This window comes from Cervus elaphus, chromosome 29 (genome assembly GCF_910594005.1).
Source record: "Cervus elaphus chromosome 29, mCerEla1.1, whole genome shotgun sequence".
Lineage (NCBI taxonomy): Eukaryota > Metazoa > Chordata > Mammalia > Artiodactyla > Cervidae > Cervus > Cervus elaphus.
The window spans coordinates 60,455,799-60,468,249 of record NC_057843.1 but is presented as its reverse complement, the minus strand read 5'-3'; the positions used below and the strand labels follow the sequence as shown (position 1 = coordinate 60,468,249).

Genomic DNA, 12,451 nt, shown 5'->3' with positions numbered 1-12,451 from the left:
CCCCAGGCTCTGGTGCTCTGGTGCCCCTGGACAAGTCAGATAAGATGCGTTCGCTAGTCGAGGTCCTTAAACGGCCAAACTGCAGGTGGCTGGGAATGCTGTGCTGTTGATCAGTCAGGAACATGCTGTCCCTCAGACCAGGTGACCGAAGCCACCAAGGACAGGGCCTCTCAGACCTCCCCTGGGAGACTGTGATGACCTCACCTGAAGGGGGACTGTTTGGAGGGGAGAGATCTGCATGCAGGGTCCTGGGAGGGGCCACTGAAGGAACTGGGGGATCTTTGAGCTGGCAGCTGGTAACTGGATACAGATTTCTGAAGGACTGTCACGGGACAGAAAAAGCAGACAGGCTGAGCACAGAGGACAGGGAGGAAGATTCAGGCGTTGTAGAGAGGGAAGTTAATGCTAGCAGTTAAAGAGCTACGTGGTCATTGTAGTAAACAGGTCACACGCATACACAGACGTGCAAATCCTTCAAAACTCCTACCACCCAGAGAGTAAATCAGGTTCACATCTGGCAGCGACCTCACGAAGTGGTCAGGGTCACGTGGCAGAGCGGCGACGGGGACGCAGCAGGGGCAGTAGGCTCTCTCAGCACAGTAAGGGCGACGACACCAGCACAGCTGTTACCTAAAATCCTGCGCTCGGGGCCTGAGGTGCTCTGGAGATGGGCCCCACTGGGGCCCCAGCCTCCTTTCCCTCTGAGAGGAAGGCCTACACTCCCATGCTTGAGCCTTGGCTAAGACCCAACATGAAAGTTACCATGAAACCCTGAGTCTCTTTTTGCTTTATTTCTGCTCTTGCTCCTGGGGGGTAAAGAGTATACTGTATTTACTTATAAATATTCTCGTCTTTGTTCGTTTCTTCTTTTCCTTTCTGTTCTGTTTTTGGAGAACACAGTCCAGAAAAGCACTCCCCCTACCTCATTTTTGCCCCATCTCTGCCTTTCACACCCCTAAACAGTTATTTTGGGAACCAGGAGTGCCTTTATACCTGGCAGGTCAGGGGTTACAGTTAATGAAGCAGCAGGTGATTAGAGTCCTCAAAGGAGGAAGCTCATCCATTCCTGTGTTCTCTACTCATTTGTTTATTTACCCAGCCTTCTCTGAGGCCCTGTTACGGGCACACGGTGTTCTAGGCACTGGAGAACAGTGAGAAAAGACACCCAAATATATCCTTACAGCACATGAAGTCTCCTCTGACGCCACCTAGCAGCCTAGCCATCACTCTTGCCTCCCGTCACCTTTGTGTTCCCGTCATGGGTGTCGTGAGCCCGCTCCTGAGAACCAAGGGCATTACGCTGAGCTGCAGCAGTTTCCTGATTCCTGGACCAGGACAGCTGAAGGCCTAAACCTGACCTGGAGAGGAAGAGAAATGTAGAACGCAGACACTTCCTCTCCTTTCTGTGCATCTTCTCCCATCTTTCTAGGAAGTGTGGGTGGCCCTTCCTCTTGGGCATTAGTTATTGTCAAGTGAAGTGAAGACCTAGTGGTTGCCCCTAGTGGTTTTGCAACCCCGGAGGATTCTTCGCTCTTCAGTAAATGAGGCAAGCTCTTGGACATTAGTAAGGGCCGCCCAGGCTGTTGACAGCTCGCCTACAGTCAACCTGAAAACCTCAGGGAGAAGTTCGAGCATTAGAGAATCTGGACTTTGTTACCGTGCACTTTCCTGGGACAGAGAGCGGGAGGGGACTAAGTCCTGGGGCTGAGCTTTTGCCTCAGAGAGTGAGTGACCTGCGTGCTCTCCGACCCATCTCCCACATGCACTTCAGTCTAGCGGGCGATTCAGCGCACAGGCCTTCAAACAGGACGGCCTGGCCCTGAGCGAGTTCCCTGACCTCTCTCAGCCTCCACTTCCTCCTCTGTAAATGGAGCTAGCATCATGTTTTACTGAAAAGGCCTGTGTCAAGACTCACAAAACCCAGTACCTGGCACCCAGCAGCTGCCCCACACATGCAGGTGTGGTCATTTTGGCTGTGACTTGGGCATTCCCTGCCCTCCCTGCTGATTCCTTCCCGCACACACCCCGAGGGTCTCTGGGAATTCTACTTGTGGGACAGAGGCTGTCCTTACCTTTATTCCACATTTGGAGCGGGGACCCCAGTTTTACCAACTCTGGGGTTTTGCCTTCAACCCAAATATCAACACCAAAAAGAGGAAGGAGAGGAGGTGGACTCTTGACCCGGAGATGAGACAGAGGAGGCTGGCACCATCCTGGGGTGCCCAGTGGTATCCCAGGCACTCAGAAATGCTGCTCAGAGAGCAACTCTCCATCTGAAACCACCTAAGTCTAATTCTTCAGCTGCAGAAAGAGTCCACTGGACTTCCTGGGCCTGGAGCTATAAGATACCTGCCTGTGTCTCTTCAGTGGGAAGGTACCACCTTCCTGCCTCAGGCTGTAAAAGGACCCAGGACCCGGGGGTCTTATCCTGGCTCAGCCAGCCAGGCAGACACTGCCAATAGCTTTGGTGATTGTTGGAGAGTTTGCATCTCAGGCTCTGCTGGCTGCTCTAGAGGGCACAGAGTTCCTTGGCTGTCCGGTACACGGAGGAGCTGTGAGCACAGGTCACATGGAGGAGCTGTGAGCACAGGTCACACGGAGGAGCTGTGAGCACAGGTCGCCGCTGGCGTGCAGTGCGGCTCCGGCGCTGTCCCCTTAACTGACAGCAGTTATCCTCGCGTTTCCTGACAGACACCAGAGTCCTGGGAGGCTCTGCATGCCCATGACCTCCTGGGCACCAAACCAGGGATCAGGCTCTGGAGTCTGCCTCCAGAGCTTCTGCCCTTTCCACTGCACCCTGTTCAAGGGGCTCAGAGGAGGTGGGTGACTTGCTAACGGTCACACAGCTGGAAGAGCCAGGCCTTGAGCACTGGTATCCTTCCCCAAGTCCAGGACTCCTCACAGCCCAGCTGCCTCCTCTATAGTCTCACAGGATAGCCCCATGTCAGTCACAAGCACCGCAACTGCTCTTCAGGAGAAATGAACACACTTCCTCTGATTCCAATACCCATGAGGCCATTACCCATCCTAGGCCCCTGCAATGCTGGCCCCAGGGGAGATCTGGACTCTGGGAGGTGTCCAGAGTTCACCAGGCCGCTTTGGCCCAGTGAATCAGGCTTTTAAAGTCGAGAGCCTTGCACCTAGTCTGAAGGCTGTCTGCTCCAGCAGACGGAAGGCTGGCCACTCTTGGTGGTAATGTTGGCCATCTCTTGGCTCCTAGGCAGGGCGAACTCCTCCTGGGCCCTGCCTGGGGCCAGCTTAGCACACTCAGGATTACTTGGTGAAGGTGTGTAACTCGCTTAGGAAACTTGGGTGGAGCAAAGTGCAACCTCTCACTTCCCAGAACTGTAGCCAGAGACTTAGGAACACTGGTCCTGGGGTCACAGAGGGAGGGTTGAGAGGGCCCCTCCAGCACTGAGAGATTGAGAGGGGTGTTTCAGCATGGGGAAGGACGCTTGCCACGCTTTCTCTCATCCTTTTGGTGCCTGTTGGTGGCGTAGGACCATTATCTCTGTTTTACACATGAGAAAGCTGAGGTTCAGTTTTCTGAAACACCCACATTAGGTCCACCTTCATGGATCTGGAATGGGAACCGAGGCCTCTGTAACTCTGAAGCCAGTGCTCCTTCACCTGCTCACAGCTGGCCCTGAGCCCCTTAGGGGTAAGAGGATGCCCAGTCCAGTGGTCTTCCCGCAAGCACTGTTGGACCCACCCACCTTGATTTTAGTGAGTGATGAAGGTATCAACTCATTCATAAGATAAACGATTTATTGACTTTTATAATACTTAGTAAAACAACAACTTATTACCCATTGTTAAAATCTAAGGTGGACCAAACAATGATTCAATTAAGAAATATGAAAAGTATCACTCAGCCAGCTCTTCTAAGCCTCGGTCCTAAGGCCTTGCTGGGGATTGTGGGAACTGGAAACAGGCCAGGCGTCCATCCTCGGGGTTGAGATGAAGGGCTTTGTGTGATCCATACAAGGAGTACTCTTGAACTGTTGCAGATGAGTGTTGTTCGATAATGACTGACCTGGAGAGCTGCTTTCATGTGTTGTAAGGACAAAAGCAGCTTCAAAATGGGATGTTCTAGCTTTTCTTTTTGTTTTTAGTATTTCTATTTGATGTATATATGCGTTTTGGTGACTGCCTTATTTCACCTAGCATGAAGTCCTCAAGGGTCATCCATGTTGTAACATGTAATAGGATTTCCTTCCTTTTTAAGACCGAACAGTATTCCATTGTATGCCACATTTCATTTATCCATGCACCATCAGTAGACAGTTGGGTTGTTGGCACCTCTTGGGTTTTGTGAATAATGCTGCTATGAATATGGGTTATTTCTATTTTTAAAGAAATCAAAAGAAGCATTTCTATGCAAAACCCATTAACTACACATCATAGAAGTCAAAGGTCTTAGGACTGGAACTGGGAGCCCTCTGCTGTAGCTGCAGTTTCCCCACTCGTGGGGATCCACCAGGTCCCTTTAGTTCTCTGCTTTCTTGCGCGTCAGTCTCCCCATGTGACAGTGTGATAACGGGACCAGGTGGCCTCCCAGGGCCACCCAGCCTGCAGGTTTCCCAAATCCATGACCCACTCTGCTTCTCCCCTCACTTGCTGCTCTGGCTCCACTATCTCCGAGTCCCTTTCTTCCTGTCTCATTCTGGTGCCCGGATCCTGGCATGAGAGGACAGACTCCTGGCCTGGTGTTTTGGTCTTGGATTTTGAGAGCCAGATGTGGGAAGCGGGAGACAGCTGATGCAATGAAATGGGCCTCAGAGTTGACTCTGCCAAACCTGGGCGACATACCCACCCGATTCCGAGACTAGGGCAAGTCCAGGCGGTGGCCTGTGTGGGGTTAACTCACCAGGAAGTTACCCAGGGTAGCCTCCAAATCTCAGCTGAAGCAGAAAATGGTCTGGGCTTCTCAGTTACCCGCAGCCACAGGAATGCTAATCTCTTTGCACAGCCCTGGGAAGCTGAGTTCTAAAAATTCCTAACATTCCGGTTTGGTTTGCCCTCCCACCCCACCTTCCCGCCACACCCAGGACCTGCAGCTCCATACCTGTTCTTTCATTCAACTGAGGCTTTGCCTAAGCAGTTGGCTCAGCCCCATCTGCGAAATCCTCTCAATCCTCAGCTCCCTCCATCTGCCCCGGGTCTCCCACCTGCTGCTTGACCTTCTCTGGGCCTCCTCTTTCTTCAGGATCAGTTTAAGCGGCTCCGCCTTTCTATGAAGTGTACTGGTCGCCCCGCCCCCTGGCAGCCCTGCCTCCACCCCAGAGGAAAGTCATTGCCCACTGCCCTGTACCCCGGGAGACACCCCTGCTTCCGTCTCTCGCAGTAAATCACTCCACAGCAGTGGTTCGCCTTTGCTCCCACCAGCCCCTGTGGCCCTTGAGGGTGGGAACGGTGACTGGTCCCTCTCTGGGCCCCAGGGCCTGGCATGGGGCCCGGCACTGAGTGAGCACCTGATACAGGTTAGATGGCCGGATAGAAGAGAGAGAACCAGAGAAGGGACCGTCAGTAACACCAAGGTTTCAGAAGTTGTGTGCTAACTTGGTCTTATCACTAGCTTCTCAAATGAAGTTATGCTTCGGGGCAGTTCTCCTCCAAAATGGAATTGTTCTTAGCAAACCACCCTGTCCAGCCAGTCATCTATTTTAATGCTTTGGCACACATACAGTTAATGTGTCTCCGGGGAACCACGTTTTCCCAGGAGAGACTGGCACGGAGCATGGCAGTGTGACCTTGAGACCCCAGCTGCAGCCTGAGGTTCACAGGAGGCTGCCCGCTGAGCTGCCTGGTTTCTGACATCCTGGTCCTGGCCCTGGATGAATTCATATCCCGGCCTTGGGGCAGAACAGGTCTCCAGTGCTGGGAAGGTTGGAAGCTCAAAGGCACAGGGAACCAAACCTTGAATGCTCACTTCACTTGAATGAATCGGGTGGCCCTGCCAAGAACTAAATCAAGGTCTGTTGCTTCTGAACTCCCTGCTGCTTCCTTGCACCAGCCTCACAGGCATCGTTTGGCGGGCAGAGGCGTGCACACAGGTGGATTGAATGAAGCCCCAGGCGTTCTGGCTTGGTGTGAGGATTGCCAGCATGTTTTCTCTCGAATGCCGCCTCAACTCGATTGGTAGTGACTGCGTGGATGCCATGTTCAGAAGGATTCTGAGGCCCCGGCTAGGGTTAGCAGGAAGGAGCACTGAGACTGAGTGCTAACGTCTGCCTCAGGAGTGAGAGGGAGGAGCCGTGCCCAAGTGCCCACCGCTGCCTCTCCACCTTCAATGCCGACCAAGCACAGGGCTCAGTGGCGGAAAGCCTTGGGATTAAATTCCCCACTGCTGGGCCTCCGTCTGTTCATTTCTGAAACAGACATGTGTTAGGGTACGGGTAGAAGCCTTAAAGTATAGTGGCCTATAACATATTGGAAGTTAATTTCTCCCTGACACTGAAGAATCCAGAGTGACGTGCGCAGTTCTGAGCTGGCAGGACAACTGTGTCGTCTTCAACATGCACGTTCTGCTTGTGAGCCCAACGTGGCCACTTCAGTTCTTGCGACTTCCCAGGCAGAAGGAAAGGGAACCAGGCCAGGGCAGTGTGCATGCAGTGGTTTGGAAGGTGTGACCCAGACGCTGCCCCCAGCATTTCTCATATCCCATTTAGGCAGAATAATCACTTGGCCACATCTAGCTATGAGCTTGGCTGGGCAATGTAATCCTTTGCTGGGGATCCATGTGTCTAACTAAAACTCTCTTTTTTCAAATATTTATTAATTTTTTTGATGGCTTCCCCGGTGACTCAGACGGTCAAGAATATGCCTTCAGTGTGGGAGACTCAGGTTTGATCCCTGGGTTGGGAAGATCTCCTGGAGAAGGGAATGGCAACCCACTCCAGTAGTCCTGCCTGGGGTCGCAAAGAGTCGGACGCGACTGAGCACATTGCTGCTGCTGCTAAGTCGCTGCAGTCGTGTCCGACTCTGTGCGACCCCATAGACGGCAGCCCACCAGGCTCTGCTGCCCCTGGGATTCTCCAGGCAAGAACACTGGAGTGGGTTGCCATTTCCTTCTCCAGAATGAGCGCACACACACACACGTACACTAATTTTTTTCACTTGGCTACACCAGATCTTAGTTGCAGCTTGCAGGATCTTGGATCTTTGCTGTGGCTTGCTGGATCTTTAGCTGCAGCTTGCAGGATCTAGTTCCCTGACCAGGGATTGAACCTGCACTGGGAGCTCAGAGTCTTAGCCACTGCACCAGCAGGGAAGTCCCTAAAACTCTTTTAAATAGAAAGAGAGAATGTAGTTGCTAGAATGAGATATCCCAGGAGATGATGGTCTTCCCAGGTGGTTCTAGTGGTAAAGAACCCGCCTGCCAGTGCGGAGACATAAAAGACACGGGTTTGATCCCTGTGTCGGGATGATCCCCTGGAGGAGGGCACAGTAACCCACTCCAGTACTCTTGCCTGGAGAATCCCATGGACCGAGGAGCCTGGCGGGCTACAGTCCAGAGGGTCACACGGAGTCGGACACGACGGAAGCACTCAGCGTGCAGGAGATGACGCCCACCACCTCCCAGGGCGTTTAGAGCTGGTGACGGTGTACGCCTTGCCTCCAGCACCTCACAGGCTGTCCCCGAGTTCACGGGGCGCGTCTCCTTTCCCACGCAGGAGCTGGTGAAGATCCTGCACAAGGCGCTGGAGGCAGCCCAGCAGGAGAAGAGGGTGTCCAGCGCATACCTGGCAGCGGCCCAGGACAAGGACCGGCTGGAGCTGGTGCGCCACAAAGTGCGGCAGATTGCGGAGCTGGGCCGGCGGGTGGAGGCCCTGGAGCGGGAGCGGGAGAGCCTGGCGCAGACGGCAAGCCTGCGGGAGCAGGAGATTCAGGAGCTGCAGCGGCACGTGCAGCTGCTCCTGGACAAGAATCAGGCCAAGCAGCAGGTCATCTGCAAGCTCTCCGAGAAGGTCACGCAGGACTTCATGAAGGCCCCGGAGGAGGCCGACAGGGACTTCCCGAGCCAACAGGAGAAGATGGAGCACCTGAAGGTAGGCAGGGCCCTGGGCCCTGGGGAGGACGCCGATCTTGACCCCAGGGGTTTTCTAGGTGGAACTGGGATGATCCTTAACCCTGGAGGATTCATATTTGAGACAGAGGTTGGTGAAAGTGTCGCTGCACGCCCCCTTACTTTCTTAACCAGAGGACCCAATGCAGCTTAACGTTTTCATGATACCCTAAGCTGAAAAGTGAACATATCTCTAAATTATCAGAGTAAAGATGGAAGAGCCCACGATGGAGTCAGAACTCCTAAGCACTCTGGGGCCGGCCTGGTCGGCTTCCATCGGTGCCACATCGATGTCCTTGGAAGCCACCGAGGCGCCCAGTGGCCCTCGTCAGCAGTCCTGCATACAAGCGGCGACCTGTGCTGCTGTGACTTGGTCACGATGATGATAACCGTCGGCACCCCACACACAGATTGTTTTTGGTGAGGCGTCCACCATCCCAAGTGCTTTTTCTACATCACTCCATTTAATCCTCGCACCAGCCCTGGAAGGCAGCCACTTACGTGCTCCCCACGTACAGATGAGGATGCCAGGGCTGTGAAAGGGGAAGTAGCTTGCCCAGGGCTGTGTGGAGGAAGGGAGGGGACTGACCCGGGTTCCAGCCCCCTTCTCTGACCTCTGTCCGCTTTGCTGCCTTCCCCGTGCTTCTAGCCGCCACTGTCATCCCTCTCTCGCCCTCGTGCAGGCCGTGGCTCTCACCCATCTCCCAGGGACCACTTGGAGCCCAGGAGGTGAGGACTTTATGATAGGTGTGATGCCTGCCACAGGCCGCAACCTCCTCCCCGGAGGGTGGTGACAGGGGCTGGGGACACGTGCTCCCAGCCCCCACCATCCCTACAGGCAGCCACATAGCCCCGGTCAGTCCTGCCCCAGCGTGGCACTCACAGCCACATAAATATACTTCGGATTACCATGGGAATCCCAAACCGCTATCTCAAAGAGCTGCTATTGGTGGGGATCGGAGGGGGTGGCGGGTGGCAGGTGTAGGAAGGGGAAAGGGAAAAAGAAATAAAGAAACGCAGGAGCTTTTGAGAAACCAGTGGGCATGTGGTGCAGTAGCCACTGCCCAAGCTCTGAAGTCAGGCAGACTGCCTCTTCCTAGCTGTGTGGCCTTGGGCAAGTCACCTTGCCTTTATGACATGGCCTAGCCTGTCTATAGTTGCTAGAAGGATAAAAGATGACATGAAACCCAAATTTCTCTGCCTTTCTTTTTCATCAGGAAAAAGCACATAACCAGTCTCTGAACCTTTTCCCTTATTTGGTCTAAAATCAGAGATTCTTTTGAGTTTAAAAGGAAAACAAAATCTCTCAAATGCAGATGTAGCTAGGTTGTTAGAAAGCTCTGAAGTGAAGGTCGCTCAGTCGTGTCCAACTGTATTCGACCCCATGGACTATATGGTCCATGGAATCCTCCAGGCCAGAACACTGGAGTGGGTAGCCTTTCCCTTCTCCAGGGGATCTTCCCAACCCAGGGATCGAACCCAGGTCTCCTGAATTGCAGGTGGATTCTTTACCAGCTGAGCTGTAAGGGGAGCCCTGAGTCCCTCACAAAGTGGTAAAAATTGCTTCCATCAGATCGCTTTCCTGCTCTGCTCCGCCTGCCAAGTGTCTTCCTCCTTTCTGTGCCCATTCTGCGGGAACCCACTGTTGAGGCCCCAGTGGAGCAGCATAGGGGTGAGAGAGATGGACTCGCGCAAGCTTGGACTCACCTAGGAGCCAGAATGCGGCCCTGAATTTGCATGTCCAGGAGTGTGTCAGTGAGCTCAGAGATGAAGAGACTTGGTGCGATTCACATCGCCCATGCTCACATTGACGGCTGCTCCTCCAAGGTCGTTAGAAGGCCATCAGTCCTTCAGCTGACACCCTGCTGGTGTTCTCTGCTAGAAAGACTTGTCCGTACTAGACTCCCTTAATTTTAGCCTTTGGGTCTCTGATCCAGGAAAAAATAGAAGATCCATCAAAACTCCACTGTCTGTAGTTTTGGGGACAGAACGTGCTCACATTTCCTGCTTGCCCTTGTGGTTGAGGACACTCAACTTTGAGGAAATCCCCCCTTGTTGTCAAAACTGTCAGCGCGAGAACAGTCACTGACCTCCTGACTATCAGAGCTTGGCCAGCAAGGTCAGCCACGTCCTGGAGAGGAGGAAGGACTGATCCAGGGTCACACTGCAGAAGTGACAGGGCTACAGCCAGACCCTGGGTCTCCCCACGTCCAATCTACTCGCTCCCACAGTAGCACCAGGGCTGGTCTACACACGGCTTTCCAAAGAGGAGTCCTAGCCCCTCGGCCCCGTGAGCACAGGTGGGCAGACTCTTCCTCCCTGTCCCTCTCCAGTCGTGCTCTGCTCATGTGCTCCCCTGGTGACGGTCGCGTGGCTTTTCTCTTCTCTGAGGTCTGTCTCTCCTTCCTACAGTTCTGAGCCGAGAAGAACACTCAGGCTCGGGCAGCGAGTAGACGGGAAGGCACTGCCCGGACGCCGCCCCCGGACACCACCAGGCCCGCAGCTGATCCACGGGGCACTCGTCCCCGCCCTCCTTGTCTGGGACTGCAAGCAGGGCACCCTGCGCAACACGTCCCAAGCCTGGGAGAGCCCCTGGACGTGAACCAGAGCTCCTGGGCTGGGAGGGATCGGGGTCAGGATGGCCTGTCAGCCGTGAGCACGTGACTCATCCCCGTGGTTGAAGTGCCACAGGCAAGGTGTGCTGTTCTTAACCAGGGCCTGAAAGAGACGGGTGGCGTTTCAGGGGGTTCCGAGGCGCTCCAGTACCGTAGTCTTTTATGTCTCAGCACAGAAAGAATTCAACGAGACGCAGAGTGATAGATAAGGAGTGATCTATTGAAATAGGACGTTTGTGAGGCTTACAAGAGGCCAGGTGAGAGAGTGCCATGCTCGAGAGCTTACTGGGCTACAGTTTTATAATCAAAAATATGGTGAGGGAGAAGACCTTCTTTGTCTTTCTTGAGAAGACATCATGCTTCCATCATCAGCTTCTCCGGGTTGAGCTTGGGAGTTTTCTTGTCCTTCCATGGTCAAGCTAGGTCCACAGATTATTGTTTTCTATGTGTGCAGAAAACATGTCCTAACTTATTGAGCTCACTGGGCAAGCTGTGGTCTCAGGCCACCATTGTTTTACTACCTGGGGGCATGTCTCATGCTTCTATTGCATGGATTGGTTGCTAAGCAAGCCTGCTTGGTTTTGTGGTTAAGCAAACCTTCTTTTCCAAGTAATCACTAACTCATAAGGGTTTGCTATGATTTTTCTATTTATAATCCCCTAGTGGGATTTGCTGTTTTTTTAATTTATTTATTTTTAATTGAAGGATGATTGTTTTACAATATTGGTTTGATTTCTGCCATACATCAATATGAATCAGCCATAAGTGTACATATGTCCCTTCACTGTTAAAGCTCCCTTGCACCTCCCACCCTTTCCCGCCCCTCTAGGTTGTTACAGAGCCCCGGTGTGAGTTTCCTGAGTTATGAATTATTTAATCACCTACTTTGTCCCTTCACTCTGCCCCTATCGGTCCTATCCAGTCACACCTGCAGCAGTCTCTCACACTCACCTACAGCCAGCCCAGTACAGTTTTTTGAATGTAAGAGAGAGGGATTGAGTTTCAGCTAGTCAATGCCCTGGAATCACGTGAGCATGTGGTCCACTGCTTCTGCAGAGTCCTTCCAAGCAGAGTGAAGATGGAGCCACGTCTGTGGTGGCCGGGGTCGCTCTTACAGGCTCCTGCTGGACCCTCTCAGTGGCGGCCAGCTTCTCCTTGCCCCAGGCGGGAGGGCTCATGCTGCCTCCAACGGACAGCGGCAACAAGGAGAACTCTCGGCTTAGAGATAAGCCTCACAGATCTACTCATGAGAGAGGCAAACCAAAAACATCTAGGGCTCAGATGAAAAAACAGCAACAGGAGAAGGATTATATCTAAGTTATGGTAAATTCACTTAATAGTATAGCCATTGGACATCAAAAATCATCTTTAGGAAGCTTCTGTAGAAAGAAAAATATTGACAAAGTGACACTAAGTAAAAAATTTTCACCCAAAATTGCTCAATATGATCACCAGTATGTGACAGAATATGTTTATTTAAAAACAAACACTACCGGAAGGGTTGCTGTTTTGCTCTTGTAGCAGGGTACACATCACCTCACTGAGCTTGTTGAAACTTGCCCCTTTTACAGAAGAGGGACAGAGTCAGAGTGACTCAGTGGGCCTCCCACCCAGGAACTCAGAGCCAGGATTTGGACTCTAGGCTTAATGCTCTCCCTCCCATACCACACTGGTATCAAGATTAGAGAAGGGGACTATCGATATTTTTTTTTTCCTTTCAGAGTTCCTTTTCTGTTTGCCAGTACTGGGAATTATTGGAAATTTCTGA

At 52.8% G+C, this 12,451-nt stretch overlaps 1 protein-coding gene across 4 annotated transcripts in view; it reads left to right on the top strand.

The window, feature by feature from the left end:
* Positions 1-12,451, top strand: part of TBC1D2 (TBC1 domain family member 2) — a 45,888-nt gene that overhangs the window by 20,959 nt on the left and 12,478 nt on the right. For 2 of the 4 annotated variants that reach the window (XM_043890617.1, XM_043890616.1), the window contains exon 6: positions 7,677-8,051. In XM_043890617.1, coding sequence (XP_043746552.1) covers positions 7,677-8,051 — 375 coding nt within the window. Of the gene's footprint in view, positions 1-7,676; positions 8,052-8,717; positions 8,798-10,644; positions 10,765-12,451 lie in introns of those variants that run through there. The other 2 variants (XM_043890618.1, XM_043890621.1) reach the window with 2 other exon arrangements.